Source organism: Lolium perenne, chromosome 7 (genome assembly GCF_019359855.2).
Source record: "Lolium perenne isolate Kyuss_39 chromosome 7, Kyuss_2.0, whole genome shotgun sequence".
NCBI lineage: Eukaryota > Viridiplantae > Streptophyta > Magnoliopsida > Poales > Poaceae > Lolium > Lolium perenne.
The window spans coordinates 151,154,002-151,174,473 of NC_067250.2; the positions used below are offsets into that span (position 1 = coordinate 151,154,002).

Here is a 20,472-nt window from a genome sequence, read left to right on the forward strand (position 1 = left end):
CTTTACTAGGATTTCTGAAACCAAAAATAGCAGAAAACAGCAACTGGCTCTTTGGCATCTCGTTAATAGGTTAGTGCCGGAAAATGCATAAATATGACATAAAGTATGCATAAAACATGTAGATATCATCAATAATGTGGCATGGAACATAAGAAATTATCGATACGTCGGAGACGTATCATACACCAAGTGAGTTGAGAGAGGTAGATGATAGGTCCATGGAGGACATCGCATTTGCTAACACATTAACCTCTCCCTCGTGTGTGTCTTCTTATGTTGCAGTAGGTTCCACAGAGGACGAGTTCCCGATCATGGAGACGATGTACATGGTGCATGAAGATGATGATATCTCACCATGCTTGCTTCAAGACGGACATGTCGACCACATGGATCCTCCTACTTCCACAACACCTACCTCAAATGAGTCGGCCTACAAAGGTAACAACATAGGTGTTGATGATGCCATGATCCCACTAGTGGACATGATGACTTATGAGTGCATGCATGATCTTGATGATACATTTTCTACGTCACATGCTACTTTCACTTTCCCACGTGATGCTTTGCTTGATAACATTGTTGATCATGTGAAATTGATTGCTTGTGATACCATGACCATGCCATGCTACGAGAGTTTCACTTTTTCCACGCTTGCTTGCCATGCTAACGATAATGATCATGTTTGTGTTGTGACACCCTTGATGAACACTTGCTCTTTCCATAGGGTTGTCGACAACAATGATAAAATGTTGAACATGCTTTGCCCAAAATGTTTGCACTATTCCATGTTCCTTGCATCCAAGATTGTGAACAATTGCTCTTTCTTATGCTTGGTATGCAAGAATGCTTATTTCATTGTCCATGAGATGGCCCCCATAGCCTTCTCAATTTTTGATGATCCCAAGATACCACATGCCATGAATGCACCTTATTGCCATATGCACCATCGCCATGCATTTCATACTATCTTGATTGACACTAATGGTGATGTGCACAAGACATGGAACATCATGATGGATGATGTGTTCCTCTACCATGCACACACGCTTTTTGTTTTCTCTTTTGTGTGTATAGGTACCCGAATGACAACTTCCACCGCTACAGAGCATGAGCTCACGAAACGCGCAATTGAGAGCTACCCCAACAAGGACGAGATACATGATCCAACCCATGGGATTCACACCAAAGGGTATGTTCCCAAAAGCCCTCGCCCTCGTGTGTTGCCGACATGTCTTGTCGAGTTTCCGGTTTGGTCCAATTCCTCGTCACCTCTTTTGCCTCTTATGCAACATATCTTGAAACATCTTGTTGGCACAATGGTTGTTGTATGTTTTGAGGATATCATCATACACTCCGAGAATCTCAAGGACCATGTCATATATGTGAGAGACATCTTATGCATCTTGTGCCACATGTCACACAAAAAGTTGATCTTCTTTGGATTTCTCATTTCACCTATGGCAATTGCAATGGATTCTTTGACACTTTAGGATACTCATACTCGGCTCACGCCAACTATACTTTCCCAAGCTAGAAGTCTCCATAGCTTTGCCATTGCACATAACAATTTTGCCCAAAATTTTTGCCGCCGATACTTGCCTTTTGATTGTTCCATTTGTGTGGGACAATACTTCACAACACATTTTTGAAACTTTACAAAGAAAACTTTTACATGCACAAATTTTTGCCCTACCAAATTTTGGATACATCGACACTCTTTTGGTTCCCATTTTTGCCAAATGCCTCTTGGAGAAACGACTTGATGCTTCGTATTTGATTGATAGCCTCTTGTTCGCCGATCACCAAATTGGCATCCACAAGCTTTCCATTCGCAAGTTGTTTTTCCCCAGGTTCTTCTTCGACCGCGACTTTGTCCATCCATTACTACATGGGAGAACCATCATGGCCTACATCATCGTTGAGGAGGAACAAGAGTCGAGGACGACTCTTCCCCAAGGGGGGGGGAGATGATGCGGGGTGGCTTTCGGACACCTCCACCTCAAGACCGTAAAGTGCAGCCCCACCTATCGTCGATGCTACACCATGGTCAAGGAGTCCCCCAAGTGGACCAACAACACAAACCCCCGCCATATATGTAAAGGTGAACTCCTTCCTCTCTATGGTCGACCTCAACACCAACTTGAATGGTATGCTACCTCATGCCTATCATCATGGTGTCTATAGGTGCTGATGTCGACAAGGAACAAGAGAGAAAGAACTCCCATGGTGCAAGGAAGAGAGAAGAAGAAGAAGGAAAGAAGAGAAGAAGGAAGAGGAAGAAGAGGCGGGAGGAAGAGGCCCAGCCGGCCCAGAGGCCGGCCAACCGGGCCCCAGGCCAGCCAGGCCGGTCCCAGGGCCGGTCAGACCGGGCCCTAGACCGGATCCACCCCGGCGACAACCGGGCGTCGTACCGACGCCAACCAGATGGACTTTTGCGACCTTCTCGGTTGCCGCCCGGTCCTTGGCCCGGTTTGGACCGGACCGTCCGGTCCCAGGCCCGGTTGCCGCCCGGTTGACCGGATTTCACGGGTTCGACTCGACCAGAACTGACCCGAGTCGGTCCACCGCATATCTATTCGACCCAAGTCGCCTTGTACCTCTATATAAGCACCTAGGTCATCCCCTTTACTCCTTAGACAAGATTTAGGCTTAGACATGGATTTGAGCTTTGTCTCCCTAGGGTTTCATCCCCTTTGTATCAAGGCTACCCTTGTTGGATGTATGGATTTGGTGTGTGAGATTCTAGTGCTACCCACTCTCTCTCCCACTCCTTGATTCATCTCCCTCACCGATCTCTCACCTCGGAATTCTACCGCGCGTCTCTTCCGGGTTGATTCTATTGGCGTGGTCCATCGAGCCACGGGGGTAAGTATCGATTGTATCGGGTTGGTGTGCGTGCGTGAGTTCCTCGTGTTCTTCGTGTTCGTCGTGTTCTTCGCACTCTCCCTCTCTTTCCCCTTTGGATTTCAGGTCAATAGCAAGATCGGGCCACAAACGGGGTCTTAGACCTCATCACAGGCGTCTAAAGGGGTCCACAATGCTAGGGTCGCAAACAAGCCTCTCTCAGGGCCTCCTCAAACCCCTCTAGGTTTAGCCAGAAGGCTCAAACTTGAACCTTCTCTTTGGCTTAAACGCCGCGCTCAGGGATAGATGGGTCAGTGCATGATCCGAAACCGAAGAGGACAACACCTGTAGGATTGAATCCGGGTGCACCAGATCCCAGTCGACTGAGGCAACAGCCCGGTCAATGCGAGTAAGCGTGGGCACCTCCCTTTCGTTACTCCAAGTAAACCTCCTACCATGGAGGTAGAGGTCCTTGATCTCATGCTCCTGGACAAAATGTCTAAATCTCGTCATCATGAATCTGTCTAGGCGGTCGTTATTCTTCTCCTCCGCGTACAAGATCATGTTGAAGTCGCCTAGAAGCAACCATGTCACTGTGCATAGGGTCCTCCTCTCCGCAAGCTCCACCAAGAAGCTCAGTTTGTCCTCGTGGGTTTGTGGCCCATATACAGTGGTTATCCACCACCTATTATTCTCTTGGGATTACTTCCCCGTCACCGCATAGGAATCAAAGCTAACACGCTCAATGTCCACAATCGATTTATTCCAAGCTAGCAAAATTCCTCCTCTCGTCTCTACGGCAGGCAAATAGACATAACCATCAAATGATGGTCCCAAACATTGCTTTATCAAAAAGTTATCGATTACATCCAACCTCGTATCCTGGAGGCATATGACACTCACTCTAAGGCTGGCTACGAACTCACGTACCGCATCTCTTTTGGTTGGATCGTTCAAGCCTCGAACATTCCAGTACAGGATCTCAAAGCTACAATCCATGGACCTAACTAAGCTCTCTCCTCACTCCTGCGCCTTACTGCGCCGGCACTGCCACCCTGTAGTGCACCTCCCTCTCGAAACTCGTCGGAATCTCCTTGCCAAAGATGGCTGCCAACACTCTTAGGTGCGCATCCCTGATCAGTGAGTCGAAAAGCTCCTTGAAGCGTTTAAGGTCATCCTCGCTAACCAAGAGGTTCTCCGGGCAGAAACCCAGCGCCTTGAGCAGCGAGCTCTCCGCCGCCGATGCTATTTTGACTTGTGTGCCCGCAAGGGCATTAGCCGATCTCCTTGTCACTCATTTCGGGGTGAAAGGTTCTGCATCCGCCCTCAGCCCCGTGGTCCTCTCCAACACGTGCATCAAAGGTGGTGCTAGGGCCTTAAGGATGGAGGAGTGATACGTCTCCAACGTATCTATAATTTCTGATGTTCCATGCTTATTTTATGACAATACCTACATGTTTTGTTCACACTTTATATCGTTTTATGCGTTTTCCGGAACTAACCTATTGACGAGATGTCGAAGTGCTAGTTGCTGTTTTCTGCTGTTTTTGGTTTCAGAAATCCTACAAAGGAAATATTCTCGGAATCGGACGAAATTAATTCCCACGATCTTATAATTCCACGAAGCTTCCAGAAAGTCAAAGGGGGGCCAGAGGGGAGCCCTGGGGGCCCCACACGTGTGGGCGGCGCGGCCCAGGGGGGCGCCCCCTAGTGTGAGGTGGCCCCGTGGCCCCTCCGACTCCGCCTCTTCGCCTATTTAGGCCCCCCTGACCTAAAACATCGACACCGATTGACGAAACCCGAGAAAACCTTCCAGAGCCGCCGCCATCGCGAAATTCCAATTCGGGGGACAAAAGTCTCTGTTCTGGCACCCTGCCGGGACGGGGAATTGCCCCCGGAGTCATCTCCACTGCCGTCTCCACCGCCATCTTCACCGCCATCCTTGTCTCCATGATGAGGAGGGAGTAATTCACCCCCGGGGCTGAGGGCTCCGCTGTAGCTATGTGGTTCATCTCTCTCTCTTTGTGATCTAGTTGAATATCATATATGTGCTACTCTAGTGATGTTATTAAAGTAATCTATTCCTCCTCCATGATGTAATGTTGACAGTGTGTGCATCATGAAGTACTTGGTATATGCTATGATTGTGATCTCTTGTAGATTATGAAGTTAATTATTACTATGATGGTATTGATGCAATCTATTCCCCCTTTCATAGTATGAAGGTGACGGTGTGCATGCTATGTTAGTACTCGGTATAATTGTGTTGATCTATAATGCACTCTAAGGTTATTTAAATATGAATATCGAATGTTGTGGAGCTTGTTAACTCCGGCATTGAGGTGCTCTTGTAGCCCTACACAACTATGGTGTTCATCATCCAACAAGAGAGTGTAGAGTGGTTCTATTATGTAATCATTGTTGAGAGTGTCCACTAGTGAAAGTAGGATCCCTAGGCCTTGTTTCGAAACATCGAATCTCCGTTTGTTTACTGTTCTGCTACATGTTCGCTTGCTGCAATTTATATTTCAGATTGCAATTACTTTTCATATACATTCATACAACGTGTATTTCACTATCTCTTCGCCGAACTAGTGCACCTATACATCTGACAAGTGTATTAGGTGTGTTGGGGACACAAGAGACTTCTTGCATTGTGATTGCAGGGTTGCTTGAGAGGGATATCTTTGACCTCTTCCTCCCTGAGTTCGATAAACCTTGGGTGATCCACTTAAGGGAAAACTTGCTGCTGTTCTACAAACCTCTGCTCTTGGAGGCCCAACACTGTCTACAGGAAAAGAAGCGTGAGTAGACATCAAGCTATTTTCTGGCGCCGTTGCCGGGGAGGAAAGGTAAAAGGCACTCACACGCTGGTCCTAGGTAACTAAGTTATTTTCTGGTGCTGTTGTAAGTGCTCGAAGCTATTTCCTTTAGATCCTGCAATTGCATCTTTTTGTTTCTTGTTTTTATTTCACTAGTTAGGCATAATGGCAAGCAACATGGAGCTTTTTAATCTATTTCCTGAGTTAAGACATGGATGGTTTGATGCGAAAATTTAAAAACCCATGGAACATATTAGTATGAACGCTTTGAACACCATTGTTGCTAATGATATGGAAAATTCTAAGCTTGGGGAAGCTGGTTTTGATGAGCTTGATATTTTTAGTCCCCCAAGCATTGAGGAGAAAATTTACTTTGATGATACTTTGCCTCCTATTTATGATGATTATAATGATAGTGGTCTTTTGGTGCCACCTACTATGGAGAGTAAATTTTGTTATGATTATACTATGCCTCCTACACTTGATGAGAATAATAATGATAGCTACCTTGTTGAATTTGCTCCCACTACAATTAATAAGAATGACTATGCTTATGTTGGGAGTAGTAATAATTTTATGCATGACACTCATGATAAGAATGCTTTATGTGATACTTATATTGTTGAGTTTGCTCATGATGCTACTAGATATTATTATGAGAGAGGAAAATATGGTTGTAGAAATTTTCATGTTACTAAAACATCTCTCTATGTGCTGAAATTCTCGAAGTTACACTTGTTTTATCTTCCTATGCTTGTCACTTTGCTCTTCATGAACTTGTTTATTTACAAGATTCCTTTGCATAGGAAGTGGGTTAGACTTAAATGTGTTTTGAATTTGCTTCTTGATGCTCTCTTTTGCTTCAACTCTTATTTCTTGGGAGTGCATCATTAAAATTACTGAGCCCATCTTAATGGCTATAAAGAAAGCACTTCTTGGGAGATAACCCATGTGTTTATTTTGCTAAAGTACTTTTGTTTTATATTTGTGTCTTGGAAGTTGTTACTACTGTAGCAACCTCTCCTTACCTTACTTTATTGCATTATTGTGCCAAGTAAAGTCTTTGATAGAAAGGTTGATACTAGATTTGGATTACTGCGCAGAAACAGATTTCTGTCTGTCACGAATTTGGGCAGTGTTCTCTATAGGTAACTCAGAAAAATCTGCCAATTTACGTGAGTAATCCTCAGATATGTACGCAACTTTCATTCAATTTGAGAATTTTTATCTGAGCAAGTTAAGTGTCTCTAAAAAATTCGTCTTTACGGACTGTTCTGTTTTGACAGATTCTGCCTTTTATTTCGCATTGCCTCTTTTGCTATGTTGGATGGATTTCTTTGTTCCATTAACTTCCTGTAGCTTTGGGCAAAGTCCAGAAGTGTTAAGAATGATTGTGTCACCTCTGAACATGTGAATTTTGATTATGCACTAACCCTCTAATGAGTTGTTTTGAGTTTGGTGTGGAGGAAGTTTTCAAGGATCAAGAGAGGAGGATGATACAATATGATCAAGGAGAGTGAAAGCTCTAAGCTTGGGGATGCCCCCATGGTTGATCCCTGCATATTTCAAGAAGACTCAAGCATCTAAGCTTGGGGATGCCCAAGGCATCCCATTCTTCATCAACAATTTATCAGGTTTCTTCTCTTGAAACTATATTTTTATTCGGTCACATCTTATGTACTTTACTTGGAGCGTCTGTTTGTTTTTTTTTGTTTGAATAAGTTCATCCTTGTGTGGGAGAGAGACACGCTCCGCTGGTTTGAATAAGTTCTTAGCTTTTAGTGTTCATGGCAAAGGTTGAAACTGCTTCGTTAATTGTTATATGGTTGGAAACGGGAAATGCTACATGTGGTAATTGGTAGAATGTCTTGAATAATGTGATACTTGGCAATTGTTGTGCTCATGTTTAAGCTCTTGCATCATATACTTTGCACCTATTAATGAAGAAATACATAGAGCTTGCTAAAATTTGGTTTGCATGATTGGTCTCTCTAAGGTCAAGATATTTTCTAGTAAGGGTCGAACAACAAGGAAGACGGTGTAGAGTCTTATAATGCTTGCAATATGTCTTTTATGTGAGTTTTGCTGTACCGGTTCATACTTGTGTTTGTTTCAAATAGCCTTGCTAGCCTAAGCCTTGTATTGAGAGGGATTACTTCTCGTGCATCCAAATCCTTGAGCCAATAACTATGCCATTTGTGTCCACCATACCTACCTACTACATGGTATTTCTCCGCCATTCCAAAGTAAATTGCTTGAGTGCTACCTTTAAATTTCTATTATTTGTCTTTGCAATATATAGCTCATGGGACAAATAGCCTAAAAACTATTGTGGTATTGAATATGTACTTATGTATTTTATTTCTTATTAAGTTGCTTGTTGTGCGATAACCATGTTCCTGGGGACGCCATCAACTACCCTTTTGTTGAATATCATGTGAGTTGCTATGCATGTTCGTCTTGTCTGAAGTAAGGGCGATTTACCATGAGTTGAATGGTTTGAGCATGCATATTGTTAGAGAAGAACATTGGGCCGCTAACTAAAGCCATGATCCATGGTGGAAGTTTAAGTTTTGGACAACAATCCTCAATCTTTTATGAGAATATTATTTGTTGTTGAATGCTTAAGCATTAAAGAGGAGTCCATTATCTGTTGTCTATGTTGTCCCGGTATGGATGTCTAAGTTGAGAATAATCAAAAGCGAGAAATCCAATGCGAGCTTTCTCCTTAGACCTTTGTACATGCGGCATAGAGGTACCCCTTTGTGATACTTGGTTAAAACATATGTATTGCGGTGATAATCCAGGTAAATCCGAGCTAATTAGGACAAGGTGCGGGCACTATTGGTAATCTATGCATGAGGCTTGCAACTTGTAGGATAATTTACATAATACATATGCTTTATTACTACCGTTAACAAAATTGTTTCTTGTTTTCAAAATAAAAGCTCTAGCACAAATATAGCAATCGATGCTTCCCTCTGCGAAGGGCCATTCTTTTACTTTTAAGTTGAGTCAGTTTACCCACTTCCTTCTATCTTAGAAGCAAACACTTGTGTCAACTGTGCATTGATTCTTACATGCTTGCTTATTGCACTTATTATTTTACTTTATGTAGACAACTATCCATGAGTTATACATGTTACAAGTTGAAAGCAACCGCTGAAACTTAATCTTCCTTTGTGTTGCTTCAACGCCTTTACTATGAATTTATTGCTTTATGAGTTAACTCTTATGCAAGACTTATTGATGCTTGTCTTGAAAGTACTATTCATGAAAAGTCTTTGCTATATGATTCAGTTGTTTAATCATTGTCTTTACCTTTGCTTTGAATCGCTGCATTCATCTTATATGCTTTACAATAGTATGATCAAGATTATGTTGGCAGCATGTCACTTCAGAAATTATTCTTTTATCGTTTACCTACTCGGGGACGAGTAGGAACTAAGCTTGGGGATGCTGATACGTCTCCAACGTATCTATAATTTCTGATGTTCCATGCTTGTTTTATGACAATACCTACATGTTTTGTTCACACTTTATATCGTTTTTATGCGTTTTCTGGAACTAACCTATTGACGAGATGCCGAAGTGCCAGTTGCTATTTTCTGCTTGTTTTATGACAATACCTACATGTTTTGTTCACACTTTATATCGTTTTTATGCGTTTTCCGGAACTAACCTATTGACGAGATGCCGAAGTGCCAGTTGCTGTTTTCTGCTGTTTTTGGTTTCAGAAATCCTACAAGGAAATATTCTCGGAATCGGACGAAATTAATTCCCACGATCTTATAGTTCAACGAAGCTTCCAGAAAGTCGAAAGGGGACCAGAGGGGAGCCCTGGGGGCCCCACACGTGTGGGCGGCGCAGCCCGGGGGGGCGCGCCCCCCTAGTGTGAGGTGGCCCCGTGGCCCCTCCGACTCCGCCTCTTCGCCTATTTAGCCCCCCCTGACCTAAAACATCGACACCGATTGACGAAACCCGAGAAAACCTTCCAGAGCCGCCGCCATCGCGAAACTCCAATTCGGGGGACAGAAGTCTCTGTTCCGGCACCCTGCCGGGACGGGGAATTGCCCCCGGAGTCATCTCCACCGCCGTCTCCACTGCCATCTTCACCGCCATCGCTGTCTCCATGATGAGGAGGGAGTAATTCACCCCCGGGGCTGAGGGCTCCGCTGTAGCTATGTGGTTCATCTCTCTCTCTTTGTGATCTAGTTGAATATCATCTATGTGCTACTCTAGTGATGTTATTAAAGTAGTCTATTCCTCCTCCATGATGTAATGTTGACAGTGTGTGCATCATGAAGTACTTGGTATATGCTATGATTGTGATCTCTTGGAGATTATGAAGTTAATTATTACTATGATGGTATTGATGCAATCTATTCCCCCTTTCATAGTATGATGGTGACGGTGTGCAGGCTATGTTAGTACTCGGTATAATTGTGTTGATCTATCATGCACTCTAAGGTTATTTAAATATGAATATCGAATGTTGTGGAGCTTGTTAACTCCGGCATTGAGGTGCTCTTGTAGCCCTACACAACTATGGTGTTCATCATCCAACAAGAGAGTGTAGAGTGGTTCTATTATGTAATCATTGTTGAGAGTGTCCACTAGTGAAAGTAGGATCCCTACGCCTTGTTTCCAAACATCGAATCTTCGTTTGTTTACTGTTCTGCTACATGTTCGCTTGCTGCAATTTATATTTCAGATTGCAATTACTTCTCATATACATTCATACAACGTGTATTTCACTATCTCTTCGCCGAACTAGTGCACCTATACATCTGACAAGTGTATTAGGTGTGTTGGGGACACAAGAGACTTCTTGCATTGTGATTGCAGGGTTGCTTGAGAGGGATATATTTGACCTCTTCCTCCCTGAGTTCGATAAACCTTGGGTGATCCACTTAAGGGAAAACTTGCTGCTGTTCTACAAACCTCTGCTCTTGGAGGCCCAACACAGTCTACAGGAAAAGAAGCGTGAGTAGACATCAAGGAGCAGAAGGTTTTGACCCGGGACAGCTCCATCATTTCCTGTTCCCTAGTATCAGCCATCCCCTCTTGCTCCTCATGTTGTGCATCGAGCGAAACAACAACGTGCTCATTCTCACGCAACGTATGCTCTCTAGGGACAGTGTAGGGCGCGGTGCGGTGCGACGAAGAAAGCGTCGATCGCGCCAGCCCTGACGAGAAAGAGTTGGAGGAGGACGAGTACATCCTCCTCGGCTGCCAGCGCGCTGCGGGCATGAGAGGAGGGGGTCAAACTTTTGCTGCGGAGAAGCAAGCTCGTGGCTCTGGCCATGGGGCGGCCACCGGAGAGATCCGGCCCTGGGGCGTCCACAGGAGAGCTCTAGCCATGGGGCGGAATCTCCGACCAGAGGAGGTCCAGGAGCTCCGACCATGGGGTGGGCTTGGCGTATATCCGGCTAGGGGCTGTCCGGGAGCTCCGGCGATGGCCGGTGGTGGTGCTGGTGATCTCCGTCATGGAGGACTGCGGCGGTGCTTTGGTCCAAGTGCGGGGGAGGTGGATGACCGCGGCCTCGATGTGCGTGGGCAGCACCCTGGCGCACCGACGGCGGCCTGGACACGAGTGGGTGGCCTCCTGCCGCACCGGCGACGTATCTCAGGTGGGATTAGGCGCTGCACACAGGAAGGAGAAGACCCCTCCGTTCTTTTCCTTTTTAATGAGATTTTTTATTTTTTAATATGGACTGGCTTATCAATATTGCCACGTCAGCTTTACATGTGGACCTCCCATTTCATAATGGCTGTCAATTCGTGTTCAATACCAGTTTAGTGTCTTTTGCGAAAATCTCGGCAAAATGTGGTAGTTTTTTTTTCCAAAAACATAAAGTGGTATCAAAATCGACGTTTAGCCCGAAATATGGTAATTTTATGCTAACAACTCGCTTGTGTTCGGCGCTTCCATGATGTTCACTGTGGGTCGGATTGGCCTAGAAATGGCGAACAATTTATTAGACACCCAGAGCATCTCCAATAGCATTGCCATAATGGATTGAGAAAATTTTGCTATCTATCTACATCTACACTACTTAAAAAGGAGGAACATGTTCCTTATTCTGCCAATACGTCAAACCCCATTTGTTATTACCTTCGTCGCCTCGCGCGATGGCCCCACCCCTAACCAAACCCGTGACTACCCCGCCCCTCCCGCACCCCAACCATCTACTCCCTCCAGCATCCAGCCGCTTCCTTACCGCACCATCCAGCCATCTCCCCTGCATCCGGCGCCACACAGCCGCCGGATCCGGTTGTTGTCGCATCCTCAATGGCCGTCACCGCCTCCATAGGGCGGATCCGGCATCCAGCGCACGAATCCGGCTGACATCGCCTCTCCCTCGACTGTCCATGTCCTCCACCGCACATCTCGGGGTTACGGAGGCCTGACGTCGTGCCCGGATCGCGGGCAGGAGGAGCAGCACGAAGGCGCAGCTCTGGGCATTGAACTCCTTGGGGTCTGGGCATGGATCTCGGCATAGGTGCCCGAGATCGTGCGGATGCCTGGCCGCCACCCTCACGCGTGGCCTGGACCACCGAGTGCGGTGACGACGTGGTGGAAGAGCTGTTTGGCCTCTTGGTGATGGTGGACAGCCACGGTGGGCGCCGCTTAGTCAGCCCGTGCGGGCGGTGGTGGGGAGAAGGTGACCAGGCCGGCAAGGCCGGTGTCTGAAGTCGATTCCTGCAGGGCCGCTTCCCAAGTCACTATGTTAAGGTATATACCTTATTCCTCTCTCACTTACCCCTCGGCTCCATCCCTCTTCAATGCTCTGATCACCCCGATCTCATCTCTGTTCGCAGGAGGTGCGCCGCTGCGCGCCACTTGCTCGACTACCCCAGATGCCCTAGAGGCGATTCCGGTGAACAAGATGACGGCCAGAAGCAACCTCGTATGCTCTTCAGCCTATCGCCTTTCCTTTTTTATTTCCTCTTTGTGTGAGTCCTGGGCTTGGATTCCCTATTTGTACAGCCCTAGGTTTGAGAGGCAAAATGGACCCTACTGCAATTGTTGACATCTGGGTTTTGTATCTTCTCGAAGTCTACTTTCATGTATGGAGTTAATCCATGTCTTGTTTCAGTTACACCATTTCTGTGAAAATTTCGAGAGAACCAGATGAGATGAGAAAGGGTGGAGCTGATTGCCTCACGAACTCTAGGGAGGGATCTGTATGCTCTGTACGTAGGGCCATTGACCCCTGCCTCCGTTGATGGATGGCAGCCTCCTTTCTGCTGGAAAGGCAGAAGCTAAGATCCACTCCAGTTCACACCTAATAACACAGAGAAATAATTTTTCATTTTGGCATTGAATTTGGATATATCAAAGCTTGTGATCAGGGAAAAAGGTAAATGTGTTCCATTCTATGAAGTGAGCGGCCGAATCTAAATACATATTTAATTTTGAGATATCTCGAATTGATCTATCCAGTTAGTCACGGATTGATTTGATTGTACATCCTCCGTCCCACGAAGCTTGCCTTAACTTTGTCAAAATTTGGACATATCTAGGCACTATTTAGCATTCAGATACGTCCAAATTTTAGTAAAGTGAGGACGAACTTCATGGGACTGAGGGAGTAATTCTAATATCACAGTGTTATACCTTATCGCTAGAGGTTCAACTGAAACCACATGCCCAAATTTAAGCCAATTCCCTATGTTAGTACCGTAGTGGCTTTCGGGCAATACAACGAATATATGGCGTGTAGTGTTGGTATGCTGCTGGAAGTGTATTGTAGGGTCTTGATTTCTCTCGGTCATTTGAGGGATGTTGATGGGAAGCGGTGTAAGCACTATACATGCAAGAAGTTGAATCATTAAGTTGCCTCTGTGACCCTGTTCTATGTGTGTTTAATCATTGTACTTCGTTCAGTTACTGTCTTGATATGGTACTACTAAAATCCCCGCTGATCGAATATTAGCTAAGGCCCTAGCATATTGTTCTACTAACCGTTCATTTTGTGCATTGTAATTCTGTACTGCACTTTCTAACCAAAATGAGATCCAAAGATTTGCTGGAGTTGCAGGTTCATTTCACCTACCAATTTTCAATCAGATTGTCAAAAGAGATCAACACACAATCACATTTCCAGACAGGTTAATCTTTTGCCTTTTGAACATATACATTCCATTCTTTTGACAATAATTGAAGGAGACTTCGTCTCTATGTGAAAAAAACACACATGTAACGAAGCATAAGGTTAGAGAATTAGTACTCCCTGCTGCATGAATTACTTGACGCACAACACAGGCAAAGCGAAGCTCATAACCTCATGGTATGCGACCATTAAAGGGGGCCAGAGGGTGAGAAAGCTTTTATGTCATGGATTGCGCTCAAAGTGTTCGAAGTTAATTTAGAAAGCATCAACTCGATAATATGAAGAATTGGGGAAGTAAAGAAAAGTGGAGAAAATATTAAAATGGAAAGGGCCAGAACATGTATATATTGCAGTTAGTTTCATTTTTTAATCCTATAACTTATACATGTGACGGGAAGGTGATTACACTTTGAACTGTGACTTCCTTTTAGATATGATCTATGAAACACATACATATCTTAAGGAAACATACAAAGTCGAGTTTTATCTAGGAGATGGACCTCTTTCACCTCCCCATTTATTATTCCTGAAACATGACATATTTCACGGGTTTCAAAACATGTTTTGTCCCAGTAAGTTTCTTGCTCTCTTATTTCACGACTTTTGTATGGTTTTATTTTTCCATCCATTAAGATTTGTTTTAGCTAGCTTGGTTTAGAGCTACATCATTTCGTCTATTGATTTTCTTGACATATTATTTGCAGCTAAAAGTATACAGTGTACTTATGTTGGCATTCTTTGACTGCAGAAGAACATTGAACCATGTATTAGTAAGCGTAATAATAATCAAGGCAATGGTCCACTGGGCATATTAATACGTGTATCCTGCATTATCAGGTATACATCATTAATACGTTAGAAATACTACTGCATTATCAGGTACTATGTGTACCCTGCATGTCACTCTTATCAAGCACATTAATACATTGCCTAAATACTCATATTATGCGTCATCTTTTTCTCCAATGCACAGAACCAGAATTGTGGGTCTTGTAGTTCTACTTCTTATTGTTGCCACTGTAATCTTGATCTTATGCTTGATAATTGCCATCCTGGGAAGAGCTTTTACTTGATTAGTATGTCTTTCTAGCACCAAAAATAGCCCTGTTCGATGCAATTGGGGAAGGCAAAGAAAGTCCATTTCTTCATTGATTTGTGGTACATTTTTTCTTTCAATTATACATGATATTACTTTGTGTTTATTCCATTCTTGCTTGGTAGAACATTTTCGACATCGCAGTATCCGATAGATGTCTTACATATGATTCACCCATAATTCGTGGGTTTGCATTATTCTTGTTCTCCATGTATTCGCTTTCTGCTGAAGTAGTTGCTGACTACCTGTCTATAACGGAGCAAGAGAATGCCTTCACCAGATTTTTTGGGAACCACTTCAGCAGGATAAGCATGAGGACATTACTCATAGACTAGCGCATGAAAGTAAGTGTATCTACTTGAACAAATCCTAGAAGATAAAGGTACAAAAAAATGATTCGTCTAACTGATTGCTCTCTTGCCCTTTATCGATTAGGTGATGGACTTCTTGTTCCTGAAAGCTTACAACTCAGTCAATTACACTGATCTGATCTGTGCCAGTATCGCAAAGAGATCAATTGACTCAAGTGTAGCTACTTGGTGTTGCCTGCTTGTTTTTAGTTGCATAAGGTCCGTTGAGTTTATTTTTATCTCTTACTTATTGAAGTTCCTTTTTTCTTGGTTCTGATCTGATATGTTGTAAAATGTTCAAACTTCAGTAAATATATGAGGATATACAGTGGCGGAGCCACACTTAGGCTGGGTAGTCAAATGACTACACAACTTTTCAACAACATAAGATGAAAGTGTGTAAAAAAATATTAAAAATTTATATAAATACATGTATTTAGCTACACAACATTAAACTGACAACACAAGGTTGTTGTCCTGGCTTCGCCACTGAGGATATATGTCCACTCCAAGTAAATGAGCTCTGCTACATCACTAAGAATAACTCTAAAGATGAGGTCCATGGTTCAATGCAGATTGAATTTCCTTTCATGTTTGTTTCATATTCTTGTGTTCTAACATAGATAAACATGTTTTGAAGATGGAAGGTTCTATCGTGAGTTGTTTTAGATATGGCTGTCCCTATTGTGAAATGTTTATATTCTTTGTTAAGTTCTGGTCTCTGGCTACTGAAAAAGCTCAACGGGGCGGAAACGCATCCATCCGCTTATTTTCACTAACAATCAAGACCCACATATTACCTTTTTTATAGGCTTTGCAACGTATGATGTGGAGAAGTCAATCCAACCCGTTGCCTGTTACTCTGTTTTCTTTCTTCAGCCGAAGACATTAGATAACCTCAAGAATATTATATCTTTCATCAACGATTTTATTTTCCATTTTGATTTTAGTATTCACATCTGTTGTATATGTCAATCGGGTACTGGCTTGGATGATTTTGTTAGCTCGGGAATAGATTCGTTTTCCTGGTCATGTCAGCGTCTAGCACTATTTACTTGAGTTAGTTTTTTCTCAACCAGAAAAACTTCAGTGTTGATCTACATTAGAATTGCTGCACATGTAGTTTTATGACATCTAAGCCATTTGGATTTTATTTATCAGACTAGCTGCCAAATTTTTGACGTAACAACGGGCACATATCTAATTGAATATATGGCTCATGAGGGCACTTCGGTACTGGATTGTGCTTGCTGTTATACAGAAGGAAGTGGAAACACGGTTGATGAATAATCAAAGTGTTCTATCTATTTTTCATTTCATTCATTACGAATGGTTATCTCCTAGATCTTGGATATTAAGGTATGGTTTTATCTTTAATTGTTCCCTTGGAGAAACGTCTATTCTATCTACAACAATTGTTGCCGCTATGTTATTTGTGAAATTGATATTAAAATACATTCTGACATGATAAAAAAGCCCACTCTATCTTCGTGAAACACTAATTTATTACGGGATGTGATAGCAGCCGTCTCGGATCGCGGGCATGTCACAAGTGGTGTGGACGACACATATGAAGAAACCACCAACGTTGAGTGGCTGAGTGTGGAGGCAGCATCTCGCTAGGTACTGGTGTCAAGGGGCCATAGAGAGGAGGCTTCGTCTGGTAACGTGTGAAATATGATTATATGTTTCGGGTGATGCATGCCGAGAAATGCCCTGGGTGATGGCAAATTGGCTTGGAATTCCTGAGCTTGGATCGATCGTTGTTTGAGTAGTGCCCAAAAGAAAGCACAAAATTGTATGGAACCTCATGGAAAGCGAAAATTTATTAACTTATACATATAATTATCATTTTTTTTTCTCAGAAGAGATTAAATATATTTGTATTATTTTGATAGTGTGTTGTGAATTATATATGCATGTTGAGAAATGAAATTTGAGTACCCGTAGCAACGCATGGGCATTTGTACTAGTAAGAAAGGAAGAGAGAAGGTATAGCAATCCACACCAAATTTTTCTTTGCTAGCTTTCCTATAATAGCAATTCAAAACTGCACACTTGCCAGTCCAAACCATTTTCTATTTTTTTCCTTTCTTTGTTTCCTACCTTTCCTATTTTCCTATTCTTTCTTTCTTGCACGGCCGGCCACCATGAGGAACCTGCACACCGCCCCCCCCCCCCCCCCCCCACACACACACTATCTGCATGCCCTATAGCCGCCCATGCCTCTTGCATGTGCTATCCGCCCGCCAAAGCTAGTGGTGCCCGCCACAGCCGCCATGAGCAACCCGCACTGGGGCAAGCGGTGAGGAGGAGGGAAACCCCCGGTGGCCGCGGGAAGGGCCAATCTAGTCGGAATCCGAACTGAATCGGTACATACAACGGCGGAGATGGTCAATCCGGCCGAAATCGACCCCAGGCGGAGCGACACGTGCTCGAGGTTGTGGGCTCCGATATGGCCTGGGAGGAGACGGTTGGGCGACGGAAGGTTCAGTAGGGCGCGGGAGGTGGCGGCGGAAGCGGGACGGCGACGGCTGAGCGGCGATGCCCGAAGACGGCGACGACATCGATGATGGGGCGCGGGCGAAAACCTTCGGCCCGATAGTTGCTTTTCTGGCGCGTTGCTTCACATGTTATAAGAAGTGCCTCCAGACTTCATATATTTACAAAGTAGAGAGGCAAGTATAGCAAGCTTGTTTTAATTTTATAGAGGGAGACCACATATACAAATGCTATTGGAGCATCGTTTTTTGAGCAAATTGCTATATTTACAGTTTTTAGCAAATATAGCAATGTTGTTGGAGATGCTATTAGGAGTGCTTTAAGAAGGTGATTGGAGTTGCTCCCAAAAAATATGAATAAGAAGCTTCTATCCTGTATCCACGTGCACGGGTCCACATGTAGTAGGGCGCCACGTAGCACCCAATTCTAGATAGGATGCACTGACACAGTGACACGTAGCCAGCAAGCACGTACTACTTAAACCAACGTCCCAAACTCAAAGACGAACACCACTACCGCATCCACATTGGAGAGCTCCACCGCATCCTCAGGATAGAGCTCCATCGATCGCCATGTCCGGAGCGCAAGGCGCACAGCCCAAGGGCGCTTTCACGGCGACGACATACAGCTCCGAGGCGGCAGCCAACAGCGCGGAGGAGCGCCGGCAGAAGCCGGCAAGGACAGTTCTAGGGTCGAGCGAGGACGAGCATGGGTTGCCGGTGAAGAGGCTCGAGGACAAGGTGGAAGATGCCACTGGGAAGGGCGGTCCGGTGTTCGGCGCCGGCAAAGAGGAAGGCAAACCCGACCTTGGCGTCACTGGCACCGGCGGAGGCTAACCCCTAATTTAATTATGTGAAATAGTGTACTGTTCAGCACATGTATGAAGCTTCATACCGTGAATCCGTGATGTAATATCTAAGGAGTGGAACAAGACAATAAGGTAAGCAAAACTTGTACAGCGTCGGCATAGATGCACGTAGTACGGGGAGAAAACTAGAATCATCTGATGGGGATTAGAGCATCCCCACTCGTTGGGCTCTCCACGCCCAAATCCGGCGATATTATCGTCCGGATTAGAGAAAAATTTGGCCTGGGAGGTCCATTTCCCAGCCGCGAGCTCAGGATGAATGCAACGTAATACGGCGAATTCAGATAAGGCTCAGGATGGCTCAGGATGGATGCTGGTTCAAACATAAGCGAAATTTAATGATATTTAACGTATAGAGGCGAGTTCGTACATAAATAGGCTGAATTCGTACATATATTTGAATTCGGCGATTGTCAAACTAAAACTTAAACTAAAAAGCGGCCTCCTACATGCGGAAATGGCGAAAAAGCGGCCTCCTACATGCGGAAATGGCGGTAGAAGGCCGTGTAGTCGCCGCCGTCGTCGTCGTCGCTCGAGCCGGCGTCGTCCTGGGGCGGCGGCGCCTCGTACCAGCGGCTCGTGCCCTGACCAGCGTCGCCGGCGCGTGGCGGCGACGGACGGTAGATGTCGTCGTCATTGCACTCCTCGAGCTTGATCACCTCACTGGGCGCGGCGTTCCGCGCGGAGGACGGTGCGGAGGCGTGGGCGGCGAGTTGACGCGCGGCGGCCAGATCCAGCATCCGCCGCTGCTGCTCCGCCTCCTGGCGCTCCCAGTCACGCCTGGACCACTCCAGTGCGGCGTCCATGGGGAGGCTGTTGTCGGCGGGCACCAGGTCCTTCAGCGACATGGCGATCGCCTCCGCCACCGAGGCGTCCTCCGCGCGGTTTGTCTCCTCCTCGGCGAGCTGGTTGGCGGCGGCCGCGGCGGCCTCCTTCTTCGCTGACTTCCTCTTCCGCCCGCGCTGCGACGAGGAGGGCTGGTCGTAGATGACGAGGGCGCCGCTGCTGCGCCCTCTGGTCGGCGGTGGAGACGCTGGCTCCTTCTTGACGGTGGCAGGAGACGGCCACTCCTTCTTGACGGTGGCGGGCGTCGACCCGCCGAACCTGGACGCCGACCTCGAGCGTGCAGGAGTTGCCCCTCCCATTGGTGGAGAGAGCGGCGGCCGAAGCCGTTGTTGGCCGCACCGTCATTCGCCATTGCTGGTTCGTTCGAGTTCGGGGAAGATTTGGGGGAAGGCGAGCGAGGTGAATGTCGGGCAGCCGGGGTAGTTCGGCCATAAATAGTGGTAGGCGCGCGTGAAACCGAGGCGACGACATTAACTCGCCGCGTGGAAGCTACGCGGCCGGCGAATGCTGACCGGCGGCAGGATTTTACAGCGCGCGGAAGACGATGCGATGAGGACGACGATCGGTGTCTCTCGCCGACAAGTTGGGGCCACCAGACGCGCGGGAAGTTTTCTCGGCGTTTCGCGCGCTTTCGTTTCGTCCGGACTCCCCGAGCGCTCCCCGTGGGGCCGGGGATGGCGTGGGCTCGCCGGATGAACACTACAAGGAAAAGGCCTATTGCCGGCGCACCTATTTGGGCTACTGCCGGCGCACCAGAGCCCGCCGGTGCGAATGGGCCGGTGATAAAGGCTTATTGCCGGCGCACCATCTAGTTCGCCGGCGGTAACTCGATTTATCACCGGCGCACCAGCCTAGTGCGTCGGCGCTATGTTTTCCAGGATTCAAAAAAAAAGCAGATCCAGATCTAGATCTAGATCTAGATCCAGATCTAGGTCGGTCGTGTTCTAGGTCGTCGGTCAAGTTCTAGGTCGTGCCTTGGAGATGTACCGCCGCCATGGTGGTCATCTGCTTAGAAAGAGGAGGT

General features: G+C 45.8%; 1 protein-coding gene and 1 long non-coding RNA gene across 3 annotated transcripts; both read left to right on the forward strand.

The window, feature by feature from the left end:
* The first annotated feature begins 11,784 nt into the window (after positions 1–11,784).
* Positions 11,785–17,094, forward strand: LOC127300900 (uncharacterized). Of its 2 annotated transcripts, XR_011748538.1 has the most exons (6): positions 11,785–12,405; positions 12,492–13,784; positions 14,535–15,226; positions 15,318–15,451; positions 16,394–16,591; positions 16,758–17,094. It is a non-coding gene; the product is annotated as an uncharacterized lncRNA (long non-coding RNA). The 2 variants fall into 2 exon arrangements; XR_007851639.2 differs by having other exon boundaries at positions 15,318–16,591.
* Positions 17,095–18,254: 1,160 nt separating this feature from the next.
* On the forward strand, positions 18,255–18,684 carry LOC127298049 (uncharacterized). The gene has a single exon (XM_051328040.1). The coding sequence runs from the start codon at positions 18,307–18,309 to the stop codon at positions 18,568–18,570; it is 264 nt and encodes an 87-aa protein (XP_051184000.1). The 5' UTR covers positions 18,255–18,306; the 3' UTR covers positions 18,571–18,684.
* The last annotated feature ends 1,788 nt before the right edge of the window (positions 18,685–20,472 follow it).

What these genes read in the sequence shown, in the direction of transcription:
- LOC127298049 (XM_051328040.1), top strand. Translation starts at nt 18,307, where the DNA reads ATGTCCGGAGCGCAAGGCGCACAGCCCAAGGGCGCTTTCACGGCGACG.